The sequence below is a fragment of the Panulirus ornatus genome, chromosome 11, assembly GCF_036320965.1.
Source record: "Panulirus ornatus isolate Po-2019 chromosome 11, ASM3632096v1, whole genome shotgun sequence".
Lineage (NCBI taxonomy): Eukaryota > Metazoa > Arthropoda > Malacostraca > Decapoda > Palinuridae > Panulirus > Panulirus ornatus.
In genome coordinates, this window is record NC_092234.1 from 62062345 (window position 1) to 62078735 (window position 16391).

The 16391-nt window shown below is 38.7% G+C and overlaps 1 protein-coding gene across 2 annotated transcripts in view; it reads right to left on the reverse strand.

Annotated features, from left to right (window-relative positions):
• Nucleotides 1-16391, reverse strand: part of Pgm1 (phosphoglucose mutase 1) — a 56915-nt gene that overhangs the window by 30383 nt on the left and 10141 nt on the right. The window contains exons 2-4 of one of the 2 annotated variants that reach the window (XM_071667201.1): nt 15290-15436; nt 9557-9719; nt 1692-1810 (exon numbers count right to left, since the gene is read on the reverse strand). In XM_071667201.1, coding sequence (XP_071523302.1) covers nt 1692-1810; nt 9557-9719; nt 15290-15436 — 429 coding nt within the window. Of the gene's footprint in view, nt 1-1691; nt 1811-9556; nt 9769-15289; nt 15437-16391 lie in introns of those variants that run through there. The other variant, XM_071667202.1, reaches the window with a different exon arrangement.

Below are 16391 nucleotides of genomic sequence, written 5' to 3' on the forward strand. Positions count from 1 at the left end.
TTCAGCCCCACCTTTACTCACTTTTTTTTCCCCTGAGGGGTATGAGTTGGAGTTATGTCAGGTCAATGTTGCTGCTATGAGAACTTTTTTCATTATCACTATTTCTTCTCCCAGTATGACCTATTTCCAGATAATAATTTTAGAAATCACCATACTTGATTTCTTTGAGTAGGTCTCAAATTTTTATCTGCTGTATAATAATTGGTGAATATACCAATGCTAAACTGCACCACTAGTGTATGCTTGATGACCTTTTCTGTACCATCCAGACCTAGGTTTCTACAGATTATGCACTTTTCACTTTGATTTTCTTCCACTTTCTATTGCCTTCATTCTCTCTTTCCTCATAATGAATCTGCATGTATCTGGCAAAAAATTTTGGAAAGAACTGCATAATCTTTATGAAATTTTATTTTTCACTTGGCCCCCTTCTCTGTTCCTTCTTTTGATAAAGTAAAACAGGAGGGGAGGATTTCCAACCCCTAGCTCCCATCCCTTTTAGTCCCCTTCTACAATACACAGGGGGATACATGGGAAGCATTCTCTCTCCCCTGTCCCCTGGAATACCAACCTACACCTTTTTAAGGAAGAAATGCATTAATAGGCCAAGTTATATATCATTTTGATTTTAACCTTGTTGTTCTAGAACACTTTCAGATGAATGGTGCTTGTTTATTTACTCATCAAAAGTAAGCTTGAAAGCGGTTCTACTCCACAACAGAAATAAGTTCCCCTCCGTTCCTCTGGCTCACGCAGCTAATATGTGTCTGTCTGTTTCATGTTCACCGATCTTGACAAACCTGGCAAGTTATTTTTGTTGGTCATTTTTGACTTTTCAAAAGGCTTTGATCTTATAGACCACTTTGTGTGATCTGGAGACTCTTCGAACTAGGACTGTGACTCACACTTCTCCGCTGGTTCTGCATTTTCCTCAACGATTGGCAAAAATGCAATACAAAATAAATTACCCAACTAAAACAAAAATGACAGATGAGTGATCCCTTTACCCCAAATTCTGTTAAAGACAGCCTCACAAAACCTAAAAATCTAAGGATAAAAGATAAAAGTAAACACCTAGGAATCCCAAATATTACCTGGAGCATTGGTTCTACATATTCACAACTGTCATTTCATTAAGTCATTTTGACTTCAAACCTGCCTATCATTCATTCTGTCCCCTAACCCATCCTTTCATATTGGCATTCTTAACCACTCTTTCTAGTTCCCTCCAAAAAAAGTACCCTTAACCTGTTCTTTATCATTACATGACACATGTGCAACCATTAGTATCATATGTACACCAGTTAATCTCTTGCTCATCCATTAAATCATTTATGCATTCACCTGCATACCCACCTGATTTCAAACTGATAGGGTTTTCATGTAAATGAATCATAATGTTCCTCTATGAAATGATTAGTGTATTCATCTGTCAACTGATCTTTCCAGTCAACTTTCATGTAAACAAAGTTAATTTGTCATCTCAGCTAAAGTGCTAACTAGTTTGAAAATCAAGCTTACATTTACCTGCACATTCTCTGAATTTCCCCGATTACATTATCTACCTTTTTAAATGCCACATCAATAATGTCATCTGTCAACTGCCTTACCATCCTAAATCACATTAATTATCAATTTTACTTTAATCAACAAAATATTGCATTACTTACCCGGAAAACTGAAACACTTACCACAAACTCTCTTTTTCCAATCAGGGAAATGTCACACCTGACATCGGGACTTATCCTGTATTCTACTATATTTTTGGAGAGTTCATAAATCTTGTTGGTAACAGCATCAGGAGCAGGGCCTAAAAACCAGAACTGTATTAAATTCATTTGAACTACCTAAGGCCTCAGTGGCTCTTCATGTAATGTCTTCTAATATTAATGAAAAGTAATTCATACTACAATTTCCTAAATATGAAGTGAAAACTTCCTAAGTAGAGCAAAACATTTGGGGTATACCATATAAGTCAACACTTCTATTCTGCCCAAATGAAGTTATCAAGTAAGGTCCTACCCCATGAAAATAAAGTGCATGTCTACATAATGGTTATATGTGCTTCACACATCAACCGAACTCTTAAATCTATCAAGATGAATTACACAATATTGATTTTCTTGCATCTTATCAAAATATTGTTAACAGAAGCATTAATAACTAGCCTACTTTCTATATTCAAAACCATCATATGATTTGTTGGTATTCTAAATACTTCCAGTCAGTGAATCTTAGCAATACTATTATCCTTAATCACCCACATTCTCTCTTCCCCTCACTGGGTTGCCTATGCTTCTGGCAAGCAACCAAAATCTTTATCTCATCTGAAATGATATACTCTTCAAAGTAAATGTGCAAGTAACAACTTCAACTGTGTGAGGGTTAATCAAAATGCAAAATAATTCAACACAGTATCTGAACACTGTTTTAAGATGCCTACCTCAACTCATACAGCCAAAAAATCACTTGTATTTACTTGAATGTTCATTGAAACAAAGTGCTATCATGCCACTTTTTTAATTCATCTAATAATAGCATTCTTAACAGGAAATAAAGTTTCATATATGGTGCAGTGATATAGCAAGCACATAATTATCAAAAGCAGTAGAAATATGGGTAGTGAAAAATCTAAAAACCTTTTCTCTAAAAGGTGGTGTCTATGTAAGAAAAGGAAAAACATATTTATATGGTGTTTTCTCTGCACGATTTGCCCACTACTACGAATCCTCCAGTGTTCACTTAGATTTGGACATTCTCCAGACATATCATTGTTAGAAACTTCTAGCCCTCTATCTTCCTGGTGGGAAATCACTGGCTTTCTTCAACTGTTATCAAACTCCCAATAAGAAAGCAGCAGTTCACTCGATTTCAGGCTATTAGTCTCTTAGCTGATCAGAGACTGCCTCAGAGATGTTATTATCAACCCACTTGCTCCTGACCAGTCACAGCTCAGAATTCACAGACTGAAGCCATCAACCCTATTGCAGCCACAGCTGTTATGGAAAATAACTATAAAAAAAAGAGGCCACGAAGAAAACAGAAAAAAATTCTTGTAGGAAGACTGCCTTTAAGAGGAAAAGTATTTCAGTCTTTCAGTATACATTTCCTTCCTCCACAATCTAACTGGTTATAATTACTATCCAGCAGGATATAAGCCTCAGGAGCCTGTATATGAGAAGGACTTTGGAGTCTGCATCATCCCTAACCTGTCCCCAGAGATTGCTGACATATATTAGAATAGCTTACAAGTACAGTACATGGATAAGGTAATATTTAGCAAGTTCTTGGTCACCACACCTTTAGACCTACAAGAACTGAGTTACAAGGATTATGAGAGATGAGTTACAGGAAAAGGCTTGAGGCTTTATCTTTGCCCATCTTGAAAAGAGTGAGGTTGAACTGATAACAACCTTTTTAAGTTTTAAAACACATCAACAACAATGACATGGAGCAGTTCTTCAAGAGATGTATGGATAGAACAACCAGAGAGCATAACATGAAATTAAGCGAGAAATGTGCTAAAAAAGATGTAAAGAAGTACTTTTATAGTATGAGAGTGATGGATGAATGGAATAAGAGGAATGAGGACACGGTAACTGCTGACAGCATACATAATTAGTCATATGATATGAGAGAATGTTCATGAGTTGGGATCCCATGAGTGCAAAACTCCCTCCTGGTACAGTACCAATAGGTAATACAAATCGGTAATTACATAATAAGCCAAATTGAGCAGAGGAATTCCCATGCTCCATGGAGCTCTAATGACAGAACAAAGTATCTAAAATTCATGTCATGAAATGTAACTAAGGGATGAGAAAACAGATCCAACTCCTTTGAAGGTCAAAAGCACAGGTTACAAGGTGAAAATAGTTTTAATAAAAGCAACGGTCAACAGGTCCATGCTGCAAATGTATGTACAAGTGACTGACATGGGTTAGTGCATGGGAATGCATCACTAAACCAATAATGTTAAGACCTATATAGGTTCCTATATCATTGTTGGGTCTCTGTGAATGAGTATTGGCCAGTCTCATGCTTAGTTTGAATGAAATTCAAGCAGATATCCTCTTTCCCCAATGGGTAACTGTTCGCTAATGCTTATGCACATTTATCTGAAGGACAGAAAAATATCAGTTATGCTTTTGATTAACGTGTTTACCTCTATACCTATACCACCAGTATCTATGAACATCTTTCTGATATTTATCCAGTACCTTTAATTGTGTTATATTCATTGTATTTACATTTCTATATGCATTTCTGGCTGTTAAACTGGTCAAGTCTCAGATCTAGCTTCTCATTTGGAGTTTTTCCCAATAGTTCTGGAAAAGTAATTTAACATTGTTTTTCCTTAAACTGACTTGCCAGAACCTCCTGAGAAATACATACCTCTCTAACATATGTAAATATATATCATGGTGAAGGCAAGAGTGAAGGTCTGTAGAAGCCTTCAATAAGGTAATGAAAGTAAGAGAGCTTGGAAAAAGGTTAGTGTGGAGTAGGAAAGACTGAGTGTACATGGCAAAAGTTAACGATGCTATGGGTAATGGGTAAGGAATAGGAAGTATTTAGGGAAGAAGTCCTGAAATGCACAAGTGAAGTGTGTGGCAGCTGATAAAGGGAAATAAGTGGTGACATGGCAAAGTCAAGTTGCTAGTGACAGAGAAAAGAGGTGTGTGGGCATTTCTTAAGGGAAGGAGTGTGAGTGTATGGGAGATGTACACAAGAAAGCAGCAGGAGGTCATGAAGAAGACATACAAGCTGAAAAGAAGGGAGAATGAGAGTTGGGGTGAGCAGGTATCAATAAATTTCAAGGATAATAAGAAAATGTTAAGGTAGTTAATAATGTAGTACAAGAGGAAAATGAGAACAAAAGGAAACATCAGTGAAGAGGAAAAATAAGCAAGTGGTAACAGGCAAAGATGAGATGATGAGGAGATGGAGTGTACACTTTGAAGATTTGTTAAATGTATTTGATGTTAAGGTGGCAGATGTAGGGTGACTGGGTCGAGGAGGTATGCAAAGTGAAAGTGCCATAGCAAGTGGTTTGGTGAAATGAAAAGAGAGAATGAAAGCCTTGCTTAAGATGAAATGTGGCAAGGAGGCAGAAGCAGACAGTACTGCTTCTGAATTCCCCAAGAAAGGAAGAGACTGGTTTGTTGACTCGTTAGTTAGGATTTTCAATGTGTGTATGGATCATGGTGAGGTGTGCAAGGACTGGCTGAATACCTACCTATGCAGTACCAAAGTATGATGGCAAGGGGTACAATGGTGAGTGTTTGAATCACAGTGGTATAAGTTTGCTGAGAGTACCTGGTAAGATGTATGGAAATGAAGTGACCGAGAGGGTGGTGGCATGCAGAGAGTTTCAGACAGGAGAAGAATAATGTGAATTCAGAATTAGCAGAGGATGTGTGAATAAGACGTTTGTTAGAAACATTAGGTAGAAGTAGTACGTAGGAATATTACATAGAAATAGTTTGTAGGAACAGGTAGAAGCCTCTGCAAACACAGCATAAGAGTTGCCCTTTGCCCATGACCTGTGAGGAACTAAATACTAAGATGAGGCATTGGAGTTCACTAGTTATGAAGGCTCTATTGCTAAGCCCCCCCCCCCATAAGGGAGCTCCTTTTGGGAACAGGCATCAAAGATATATAGATAGTGTGAAAAATACATACAGAAAAAGGCTTTGTATGTGGCATTCAAGGATCTGGAGAAAGCACAAGATAGTATTAAGAAAGATGCTGTGTGCAAGGTGCTATGAATATATGGTGTTGGAGGAAAGCTATCAGAAGCAGTGAGGAGTTTTCATCAAGGGAGTAGGGTGTGTGTGCAAGTAGGTAGAGAGAGGGTAAGAACTTCCAGATGAAGGTAGATGTACAGAAGGGGTGTGTGATGTTCTCATGGCTGTGTAATATGTTTATGGATTGGATGGTAAGGGAGATTAATGCAAGTGTCTTCAAGAGAAGGTCTGCTGGGGATACGATGCTTAAGAGATGACTCAGTTTCTGTCTGCTGATGACATGGCACTAGTGGTGGATTTGAGTGGAAAACTGCAAAAGCCGGTGTCTGAGTTTGGGAGAGTGTGGTAAAGGAGAAAGTTGAAAGTAAATGGGAATAAAAGTAAGTTTATTAGGTTTTGCAGTGAAAAGAGACAGGTTATTTGGAGTTTGAGTTTGGATTGAGAAAACTTGGAAGAAGTGGAGTATTTCAAAAAACCTGGATGAGGATAAGGCTATGAAGGGAACCATGAAAGCTGAAGTATGCCACTGGGTGGGTGACGAAGCAAAGGTCTTGGGTGTGCTGACAAATATGAGGAAAAAGAGGGGTGTCTTTTAAGGGCAAAGACAGATATGTTCGATGGTATAGTAGTCCCAATGGTGTTGTAATGATGCAAGGCATGGACCTTTGATGAGAACATAAAAAAAATAAGGTGAATGTGTTAGAAATAAAATGTTTGTGGATATGCAGTGTAAGGAGAGTTGATCAAACAAGAAATAATATGGTATGAGAGAAGTGTGGTAATAAGAGGAATATGTATGAGAGAGCTGAAGAGGGCATGCTGAGATGGCTTAGACATAAAGAGAGGATGAATATGGACAGGATGAAACAGAGCTTATATATGTCAGAAATGGAGTGAACAAAGAAAAGGAGGAACCACGAAGCAGGCATTAGGATGAAGTGAAATGCTGCGAGAGACTGAAATCTCAACATGAAAAAAAGATGCAAGGTGTGCAAGGAATAGAGTGAAATGGAACAATGTGGTATAGAGAGAGATGATCTGGTGTCAAAGGGTTGAATCAGGGATTATGAAGTTGTAGGTGAAAACCTCAGAAAGGCCTATTGGTTGTAGATTGGGGGTTCTAATTTCATTGCATTATACATAACAGCTATAGAGTGGATGCTTACTCCTAGCACTGCCTCACTAAATTGAGAAATGGCAAAAATGTATGAAAAAATACACATATGTGTGCAAATGGTTTCTTTAACTATTTATGGTTATCAGCTTGTGCAAACCTGAATGACAATAATAATAAGTTTATCAGAGTGAGAAAAACAAATGTGACTACAATGTCACTCTCACTGCTAAGCTAGAACGGCCGATCAGCCAATCAAATTAAATCATGTTCTACACAACATGTTATGGGTTAAGTCCTAGGTAAGAACAGAAGGAACATCATTTGCCTCATCCTATAAAAGCACTATTTCTAAAGCCCCCATTCTTTCCTCTCCTGGCTCCAAAGTAGGTCACCACAGGCCTAACCTCATCTTAGAATCTGTAGAAGAATCTTGTGTACAGCAGAATAACTGCCTTAATCAGTTCAAAGGTAAGTTCATCCTTTACTATTCAGTCATAAGACTGACTGGACAGCAAAACTTTCACATCATTACATTATCATCAAAAGTGTCTTCTTCCACAATCTGTGAGTGATGACAAATGCTTTATATTCCCAAAACAGACATGTAGGAAGAAAACAATGACCAACAGTCCTTACAGTCTGTCTTACCGACATCATTACTACTAACAGCTGTTACTCTTGATAACACACTTGCAATCTGCAAGCCCATATTGTATGGCAGGTGGGAGGTCTGATTATTCTCTGGCTAAACTAACCTGGTGATGCGACATATTTGACAGGTGATTCTTCTGAAAGTCACTTGTGGCTGTTGGACTATCACTGAGGGAGGATTGCATTAAGCTTCTCAAAGCTTCATAAATTGTTACATCAGTCAGACAGCCTTAATCTGTTATCAGTTCCAAGATTGTAAGGGAAGTATTCAGGGATTTTACATCTTTTAGTATCTTTGTGTAGGGTATAACCATCTGTGTGTCCATGCACCTAAAGCAGTCTGGATAACACATTTTTCATGAGCCCTTTAATGACATCTTTTCACATTCATCTCTCCATTTTCAAGCAAGTTGCCTTTCTTTTCTAAACTGATTCTGCATGAATGACTTAATAAAGTGTCCAAACAACCCTCCAATTTAGGGGAGAATCAGTAATTCCAATGTATCAGTTGCATGTCATAGAAGGTGACAAAAAGGGGCCAGAGTAGGAGGCTGGAAATACTTCTCTACTATATTACTACTCTGCAAGTATAGAAACAATGTAAGAAGCTAAAATTGGACTTTTCCTCAAAGGCTTGGTCATCTATTACTGATGCTACCTTATTGAGATGGGAGACAGCAAATTCATGAAAGAAAAAAAAGATATTTTTATATGGTGTTTCCTCAGCCAGATTTGCTCACTGCCAGGAATCCTCTGATGTATTCTTAGCCAGATTTGCCCATTGCTAGGAATCCTCATGTATGGTTGACATTAAATGAACTTAGATATATGAAATTGTGAGGCAGAGTTTCATTAAAATGTGGGATCTTTTGACTGATCATATTTGAGGCTTTTACTATGATCTAAATCAATATCTGATACTCTTCACTTTAAAAAATGTATTTGGAGCACTTCATATCCTACTGAAGCACATTCTGAATATTTTCTTTAACCACTTTCACTTTCATCTAAGACCTAGCAACACTTTCTCAAGTTCAAAGATATTTCATTTTCCCACAGAGCATCTCTATCAACTCTATCATATGCCTTCTCCAGATCCATAAATGCTACATACAAATCCATTTGCTTTTCTAAGTATTTCTCACATACATTCTTCAAAGCAAACACCTGATCCACACATCCTCTACCACTTCTGAAACCACACTGCTCTTCCCCAATCTGATGCTCTGTACATGCCTTCACCCTCTCAATCAATACCCTCCCATATAATTTACCAGGAATACTCAACAAACTTATACCTCTGTAATTTGAGCACTCACTCTTATCCCCTTTGCCTTTGTACAATGGCACTATGCACGCATTCCGCCAATCCTCAGGCACCTCACCATGAGTCATACATACATTAAATAACCTTACCAACCAGTCAACAATACAGTCACCCCCTTTTTTAATAAATTCCACTGCAATACCATCCAAACCTGCTGCCTTGCCGGCTTTCATCTTCCGCAAAGCTTTTACTACCTCTTCTCTGTTTACCAAATCATTTTCCCTAACCCTCTCACTTTGCACACCACCTCGACCCAAACACCCTATATCTGCCACTCTGTCATCAGACACATTCAACAAACCTTCAAAATACTCATTCCATCTCACATTGTGAGAAGCCAAAAGCTATCAAAACCAACCTAAGGGAAAAACATTCAATCTTTTCTTTACAAATCATGATGAAGTGATGCACACATGATACAAGGATCATAAGCTGCAGAAGTATGAATAATAATGTCCACATGCCTCATAAGAATGTCTATTCAGTGATACAAAAATTCACTGGGACACCATACTCCAGTATCTCAAAATATCAGCTATGAGCTGGAAAGCTTTCCAAAATTCCCACATAAATGTTGATCCATGAGAACTAATGTTTAAAATCTGAATCTATCTAATTTCCAGCAAGGGAAAAAGAAAAGGTGCAGTCCATTCTGACAATCTATGAGATAAACAATATTCAACTCCAAAATTGAAAACAAAAATTTCTTACCTCCATTAGAGATGTTGAATTTTATGCCAAAGTCAGCATCTGGTCCACCAGGATTGTGGCTTGCAGTGAGGACAATACCAACAGCAGTTTTGTACTTTCGAATCATACATGACACGCACGGGGTGGAGAGAATACCATTCTGACCAACCAGCACTTTTCGAACCTATCAAACCATTGATTTTAGAATGCAAATCTCATCTTTCATTCTGAACCTAAAAAAGAAGTATAAATGATAATCACCCTAAAGAAAATTTCCATATCTAACTATCATTTATCATAATCTGTCTAGAAATAGTACTTTTTCACTACCAAAAAATGGTGCAAACAATCTCCCTATGTATGTTTAGCCTGACTAAAGTGTTTCAATTTGTCAAGAATTGTCTTAATCTTTTCTTACTTCCATACTTCTACCTTCCTATGTTACAATCCTTTTTCTTTTCACTTACCCTATTTCTGTATTAAAAGCAGACACCCACTTAGGTGATGGACAAACCAAAATGAAAAAAATCTAAGCATATGCTCCAAAGACTGCTTTCAGATATTCAACTCTAATGGATGTTGAGATGGTCAATAACTGAAGCAGACAGTCAAGATTTAGTATATATAAGCTTCCCTTTAATGAAACAAGTTGCAGACATAAATCCAAAGAACAAGAAGAGAACTGACATCAACAACAGACTTTTTGTCACCAACAATTACTTCTGGGTTACAACTTTAACAGTCCCTTCATAAATCCCCCACAATAATCCACTACCCTTAACCTCTTAACACCCCTAGATGGATATTTACACAAGCTAAATGATGCCTCAAGACAAACATCTATGCATAAAATGTGGGACATTCAAGGCTGGGTGGTAGCTGAGGTGGCAGTGCACAATAAGCTCTCTCCACATTTAGACATCTATAAACCATTCCAATGAGAAAGCATATACATTGAGTTTTCTCGGAACTGAATTGAGTAGCTTTACATTATATTTAGAGTACCAGGCACAAGATGATCCTGAATCATTTAATGGTAATGATCTGTTTTTGGATTGTATGGATAAGGTTTTTATGGCCACTTGGTCTTTCTGCTTCAAAAGTTAAACAAGAGGAGGCAAAAGAAAGTGTCCTAACAAAAGTGGGGGCAGTATTGCCGGCATCTGGCTAATCTTGGCAACGCTGCGTCTAACTGGTGCAGCAACTAATTTCTAAAAAATCTGTAGCTTTGCTGCTATCAAAATTTATCAATAAATGAAACTGATTACAGCAAAAAATGAATTATCATATAAAATAAAACATAATGAAAATAAGTAATCAATATTTTGGAGTTGAAAAAATAAAGGATAAAACATGAGCCTCACTTAACACTCAGGCCTTCTTAGAGCACTGTGCTGAAACATCTACAAAACTTCTACATGTTATTGCAGTGAACTTAGGGAACAAAAAATACTTCTGAAGCACTTTTTCATAAATAAATAAATATCTTTAACAATTTTTTTTTTTTTTTTTTTTATACTTTGTCGCTGTCTCCCGCGTTTGCGAGGTAGCGCAAGGAAACAGACGAAAGAAATGGCCCAACCCCCCCCATACACATGTACATACACACGTCCACACTCGCAAATATACATACCTACACAGCTTTCCATGGTTTACCCTGGACGCTTCACATGCCTTGATTCAATCCACTGACAGCACGTCAACCCCTGTATACCACATCGCTCCAATTCACTCTATTCCTTGCCCTCCTTTCACCCTCCTGCATGTTCAGGCCCCGATCACACAAAATCCTTTTCACTCCATCTTTCCACCTCCAATTTGGTCTCCCTCTTCTCCTCGTTCCCTCCACCTCCGACACATATATCCTCTTGGTCAATCTTTCCTCACTCATTCTCTCCATGTGCCCAAACCATTTCAAAACACCCTCTTCTGCTCTCTCAACCACACTCTTTTTATTTCCACACATCTCTCTTACCCTTACGTTACTTACTCGATCAAACCACCTCACACCACACATTGTCCTCAAACATCTCATTTCCAGCACATCCATCCTCCTGCGCACAACTCTATCCATAGCCCACGCCTCGCAACCATACAACATTGTTGGAACCACTATTCCTTCAAACATACCCATTTTTGCTTTCCGGGATAATGTTCTCGACTTCCACACATTTTTCAAGGCTCCCAAAATTTTCGCCCCCTCCCCCACCCTATGATCCACTTCCGCTTCCATGGTTCCATCCGCTGACAAATCCACTCCCAGATATCTAAAACACTTCACTTCCTCCAGTTTTTCTCCATTCAAACTCATCTCCCAATTGACTTGACCCTCAACCCTACTGTACCTAATAACCTTGCTCTTATTCACATTTACTCTTAACTTTCTTCTTTCACACACTTTACCAAACTCCGTCACCAGCTTCTGCAGTTTCTCACATGAATCCGCCATCAGCGCTGTATCATCAGCGAACAACAACTGACTCGCTTCCCAAGCTCTCTCATCCCCAACAGACTTCATACTTGCCCCTCTTTCCAAGACTCTTGCATTTACCTCCCTAACAACCCCATCCATAAACAAATTAAACAACCATGGAGACATCACACACCCCTGCCGCAAACCTACATTCACTGAGAACCAATCACTTTCCTCTCTTCCTACACGTACACATGCCTTACATCCTCGATAAAAACTTTTCACTGCTTCTAACAACTTGCCTCCCACACCATATATTCTTAATACCTTCCACAGAGCATCTCTATCAACTCTATCATATGCCTTCTCCAGATCCATAAATGCTACATACAAATCCATTTGCTTTTCTAAGTATTTCTCACATACATTCTTCAAAGCAAACACCTGATCCACACATCCTCTACCACTTCTGAAACCACACTGCTCTTCCCCAATCTGATGCTCTGTACATGCCTTCACCCTCTCAATCAATACCCTCCCATATAATTTACCAGGAATACTCAACAAACTTATACCTCTGTAATTTGAGCACTCACTCTTATCCCCTTTGCCTTTGTACAATGGCACTATGCACGCATTCCGCCAATCCTCAGGCACCTCACCATGAGTCATACATATATTAAATAACCTTACCAACCAGTCAACAATACAGTCACCCCCTTTTTTAATAAATTCCACTGCAATACCATCCAAACCTGCTGCCTTGCCGGCTTTCATCTTCCGCAAAGCTTTTACTACCTCTTCTCTGTTTACCAAATCATTTTCCCCAACCCTCTCACTTTGCACACCACTTCGACCCAAACACCCTATATCTGCCACTCTGTCATCAGACACATTCAACAAACCTTCAAAATACTCATTCCATCTCCTTCTCACATCACCACTACTTGTTTTCACCTCCCCATTTACGCCCTTCACTGAAGTTCCCATTTGCTCCCTTGTCTTACGCACCCTATTTACCTCCTTCCAGAACATCTTTTTATTCTCCCTAAAATTTACTGATAGTCTCTCACCCCAACTCTCATTTGCCCTTTTTTTCACCTCTTGCACCTTTCTCTTGACCTCCTGTCTCTTTCTTTTATACTTCTCCCACTCAATTGCATTTTTTCCCTGCAAAAATCGTCCAAATGCCTCTCTCTTCCCTTTAACTAATACTCTTACTTCTTCATCCCACCACTCACTACCCTTTCTAAACAGCCCACCTCCCACTCTTCTCATGCCACAAGCATCTTTTGCGCAATCCATCACTGATTCCCTAAATACATCCCATTCCTCCCCCACTCCCCTTACTTCCATTGTTCTCACCTTTTTCCATTCTGTACACAGTCTCTCCTGATACTTCCTCACACAGGTCTCCTTCCCAAGCTCACTTACTCTCACCACCTTCTTCACCCCAACATTCACTCTTCTTTTCTGAAAACCCATACTAATCTTCACCTTAGCCTCCACAAGATAATGATCAGACATCCCTCCAGTTGCACCTCTCAGCACATTGACATCCAAAAGTCTCTCTTTCGCACGCCTGTCAATTAACACGTAATCCAATAACGCTCTCTGGCCATCTCTCCTACTTACATAAGTATACTTATGTATATCTCGCTTTTTAAACCAGGTATTCCCAATCATCAGTCCTTTTTCAGCACATAAATCTACAAGCTCTTCACCATTTCCATTTACAACACTGAACACCCCATGCATACCAATTATTCCCTCAACTGCCACATTACTCACCTTTGCATTCAAATCACCCATCACTATAACCCAGTCTCGTGCATCAAAACCGCTACACACTCATTTAGCTGCTCCCAAAACACTTGCCTCTCATGATCTTTTTTCTCATGCCCAGGTGCATATGCACCAATAATCACCCACCTCTCTCCATCAACTTTCAATTTTACCCATATTAATCGAGAATTTACTTTCTTACATTCTATCACATACTCCCACAACTCCTGTTTCAGGAGTATTGCTACTCCTTCCCTTGCTCTTGTCCTCTCACTAACCCCTGACTTCACTCCCCAGACATTTCCAAACCACTCTTCCCCTTTACCCTTGAGCTTCGTTTCACTCAGAGCCAAAACATCCAGGTTCCTTTCCTCAAACATACTACCTATCTCTCCTTTTTTCACATCTTGGTTACATCCACACACATTTAGGCACCCCACTCTGAGCCTTCGAGGAGGATGAGCACTCCCCGCGTGACTCCTTCTTCTGTTTCCCATTTTAGAAAGTTAATACAAGGAGGGGAGGATTTCCGGCCCCCCGCTCAATGCTGTAATCTTTAACAATGTAAAGTTAAATATGCCTTTAAATGATTTTAAAGATGTGAATTTTGAGGGCTGGAAAGGATAACTTAGATGGTCGCTGAGGGGCTAATTCAAATATTTACATAAAACACTGACTGAGGCATAATCATACTGCCTTTTTATTCAAACCATAAAACACATTCCAATAGCAGAACCCTAATGTTATCTTGTTTGACTGTGCAGTATCATACTGGTAAGAACAACTTCCTTAAAATCAATGCTGTAATCCATACTTTACCTCTTTCTCTGCATTCGTCCTAGCTTGGTAAACCAAACTCTCACTTACTTCAAATCATCACTCATCTGTGTTCACCCTACAACACTGCCAATGTCCATATATCTTGCATGCAGTGTTTGCACAGTCTTATCAGGCTAATTCACTTTTTCTTTTACTGATGCTTTATTGATAATCCATTATAATTCAAAGAGATCGAACACAGAGTCACATTTCGCTCCAAAATAATATACATAGAGATAATAATATCTGTCTGCTTAATCAACAAGCTAGTATTCAATCTGAAATTTTCAGAAATGCCAAGTTGAAGAAAGGTCTTACTTAAGAGGTTGGGGTTAAACTTATAACACAACTTGGTTAAATTAGTAACAACCGTCCAGTGGTTAATGTGTAACACCTTGGTGCACATACTACTCAAACCTTGTTGACCCACTTCCCAGGATTTTGAAATGAAACCTCTTAGTAAGTCTGCAGAGGTCCTCCCTTAAGAACTGGATGGGATTTGTTCAAGGGAAACTGAAAGATGTTCCCCAGAGTAAAGTCAGAAAGGAGGAATATTTCGAGTAATAATCTGGGAATTATGAGGAAAGAAAATAAGTGCAATGTTCTAATTACAAGGGTCTAGCTCTTCGAAATGTACTACACCACAGGTTCTCTTCTAGGTTTTATAAGATTTAGCTCCAACAGTATTTCCCTTCTCTTTTTGATCTGCATTAAACAATTATATCTGTTGAACATACCCCATTAGCTGCACACATCTTGATGATTATATCAACAGCTTTCTTGCCAAAGTAGCGTCCATCACCTCCAACTACAAGTGTGCAGCCAGTGAGGGCACCACCCATGGCACTCAGGATACATTGTACAAAGTTTTCTGTGTAGTTCTCCTGTTAAAGATAAAGTATTTGTTACATAAATATATTTGTGATTACAAAATACTTACCAGTCTCCTGAAACAACAAAAAGGAACCAGTATAATTCATGTCATACAAGGACGAAAATCAGACAAGCAAGTTGGTAAAGTTATTCAAGAATTAGACAAAAAGACTGGCAAGAACATAGTGGGTATACAAGAGTGTAAGCAGCAACTACAAACAACGAAGTAAAAAAAAACTACCATAAGAGCTTGGTTGGAAACTGAAAAATGAGGATTAAGACGAACCCTAAGCCGCCAGTACATATGTGAGAAACATCTAACCCCGACATATATAAAAAAAACGGTTCTGATGAGTTACAGCCTTAACAGAAAGCATTGCCTGATCTACCCTAGATCAGATCAAGTAACATTCTCCAGACTGTTTCTCTTAAAATCCTTTTCAAAATTACTATCATAAAACCATATGATCCCTTTCATGGGGCTCTAACAGCGCGAAAGCTGCACTCCATAGAGAAGCAAGAAAATGGTGGAACCCTTTCTAGTGAGAGGGACCTCAACAAGGATATATTCCTTTCCATCCCTTGATGATGATAGAGCCTCAGTAAAAGCAACTTCTCACTAGGAGCATAACCACTTGCAGGTGAAGCTCTGTTGTACCTACATAGCCTTATCTCACCTAACATTAAAGAGGGGAAAAAATGGAAAACCTTTCTAGGTCAGGCTAAACTAAAGTCAGAACTTTCATGAATCCATAAAACAACAAATCATACTTTTCCCTCCTACCGTAAATAGCATAGTCTTGGGCTACAGGGGCCTCTGGAGAGAGATATCTTGGGCAACATCATGACTCTTTTATAGATAGAGGTCCTTCGCTGGTTATAAATAAATAACATCTTATCTTTTAATGCTTAAGACTCCAGTCATGGACAAAAGTCCACATGAAGGCCAGGCCTTAATTGAAATAT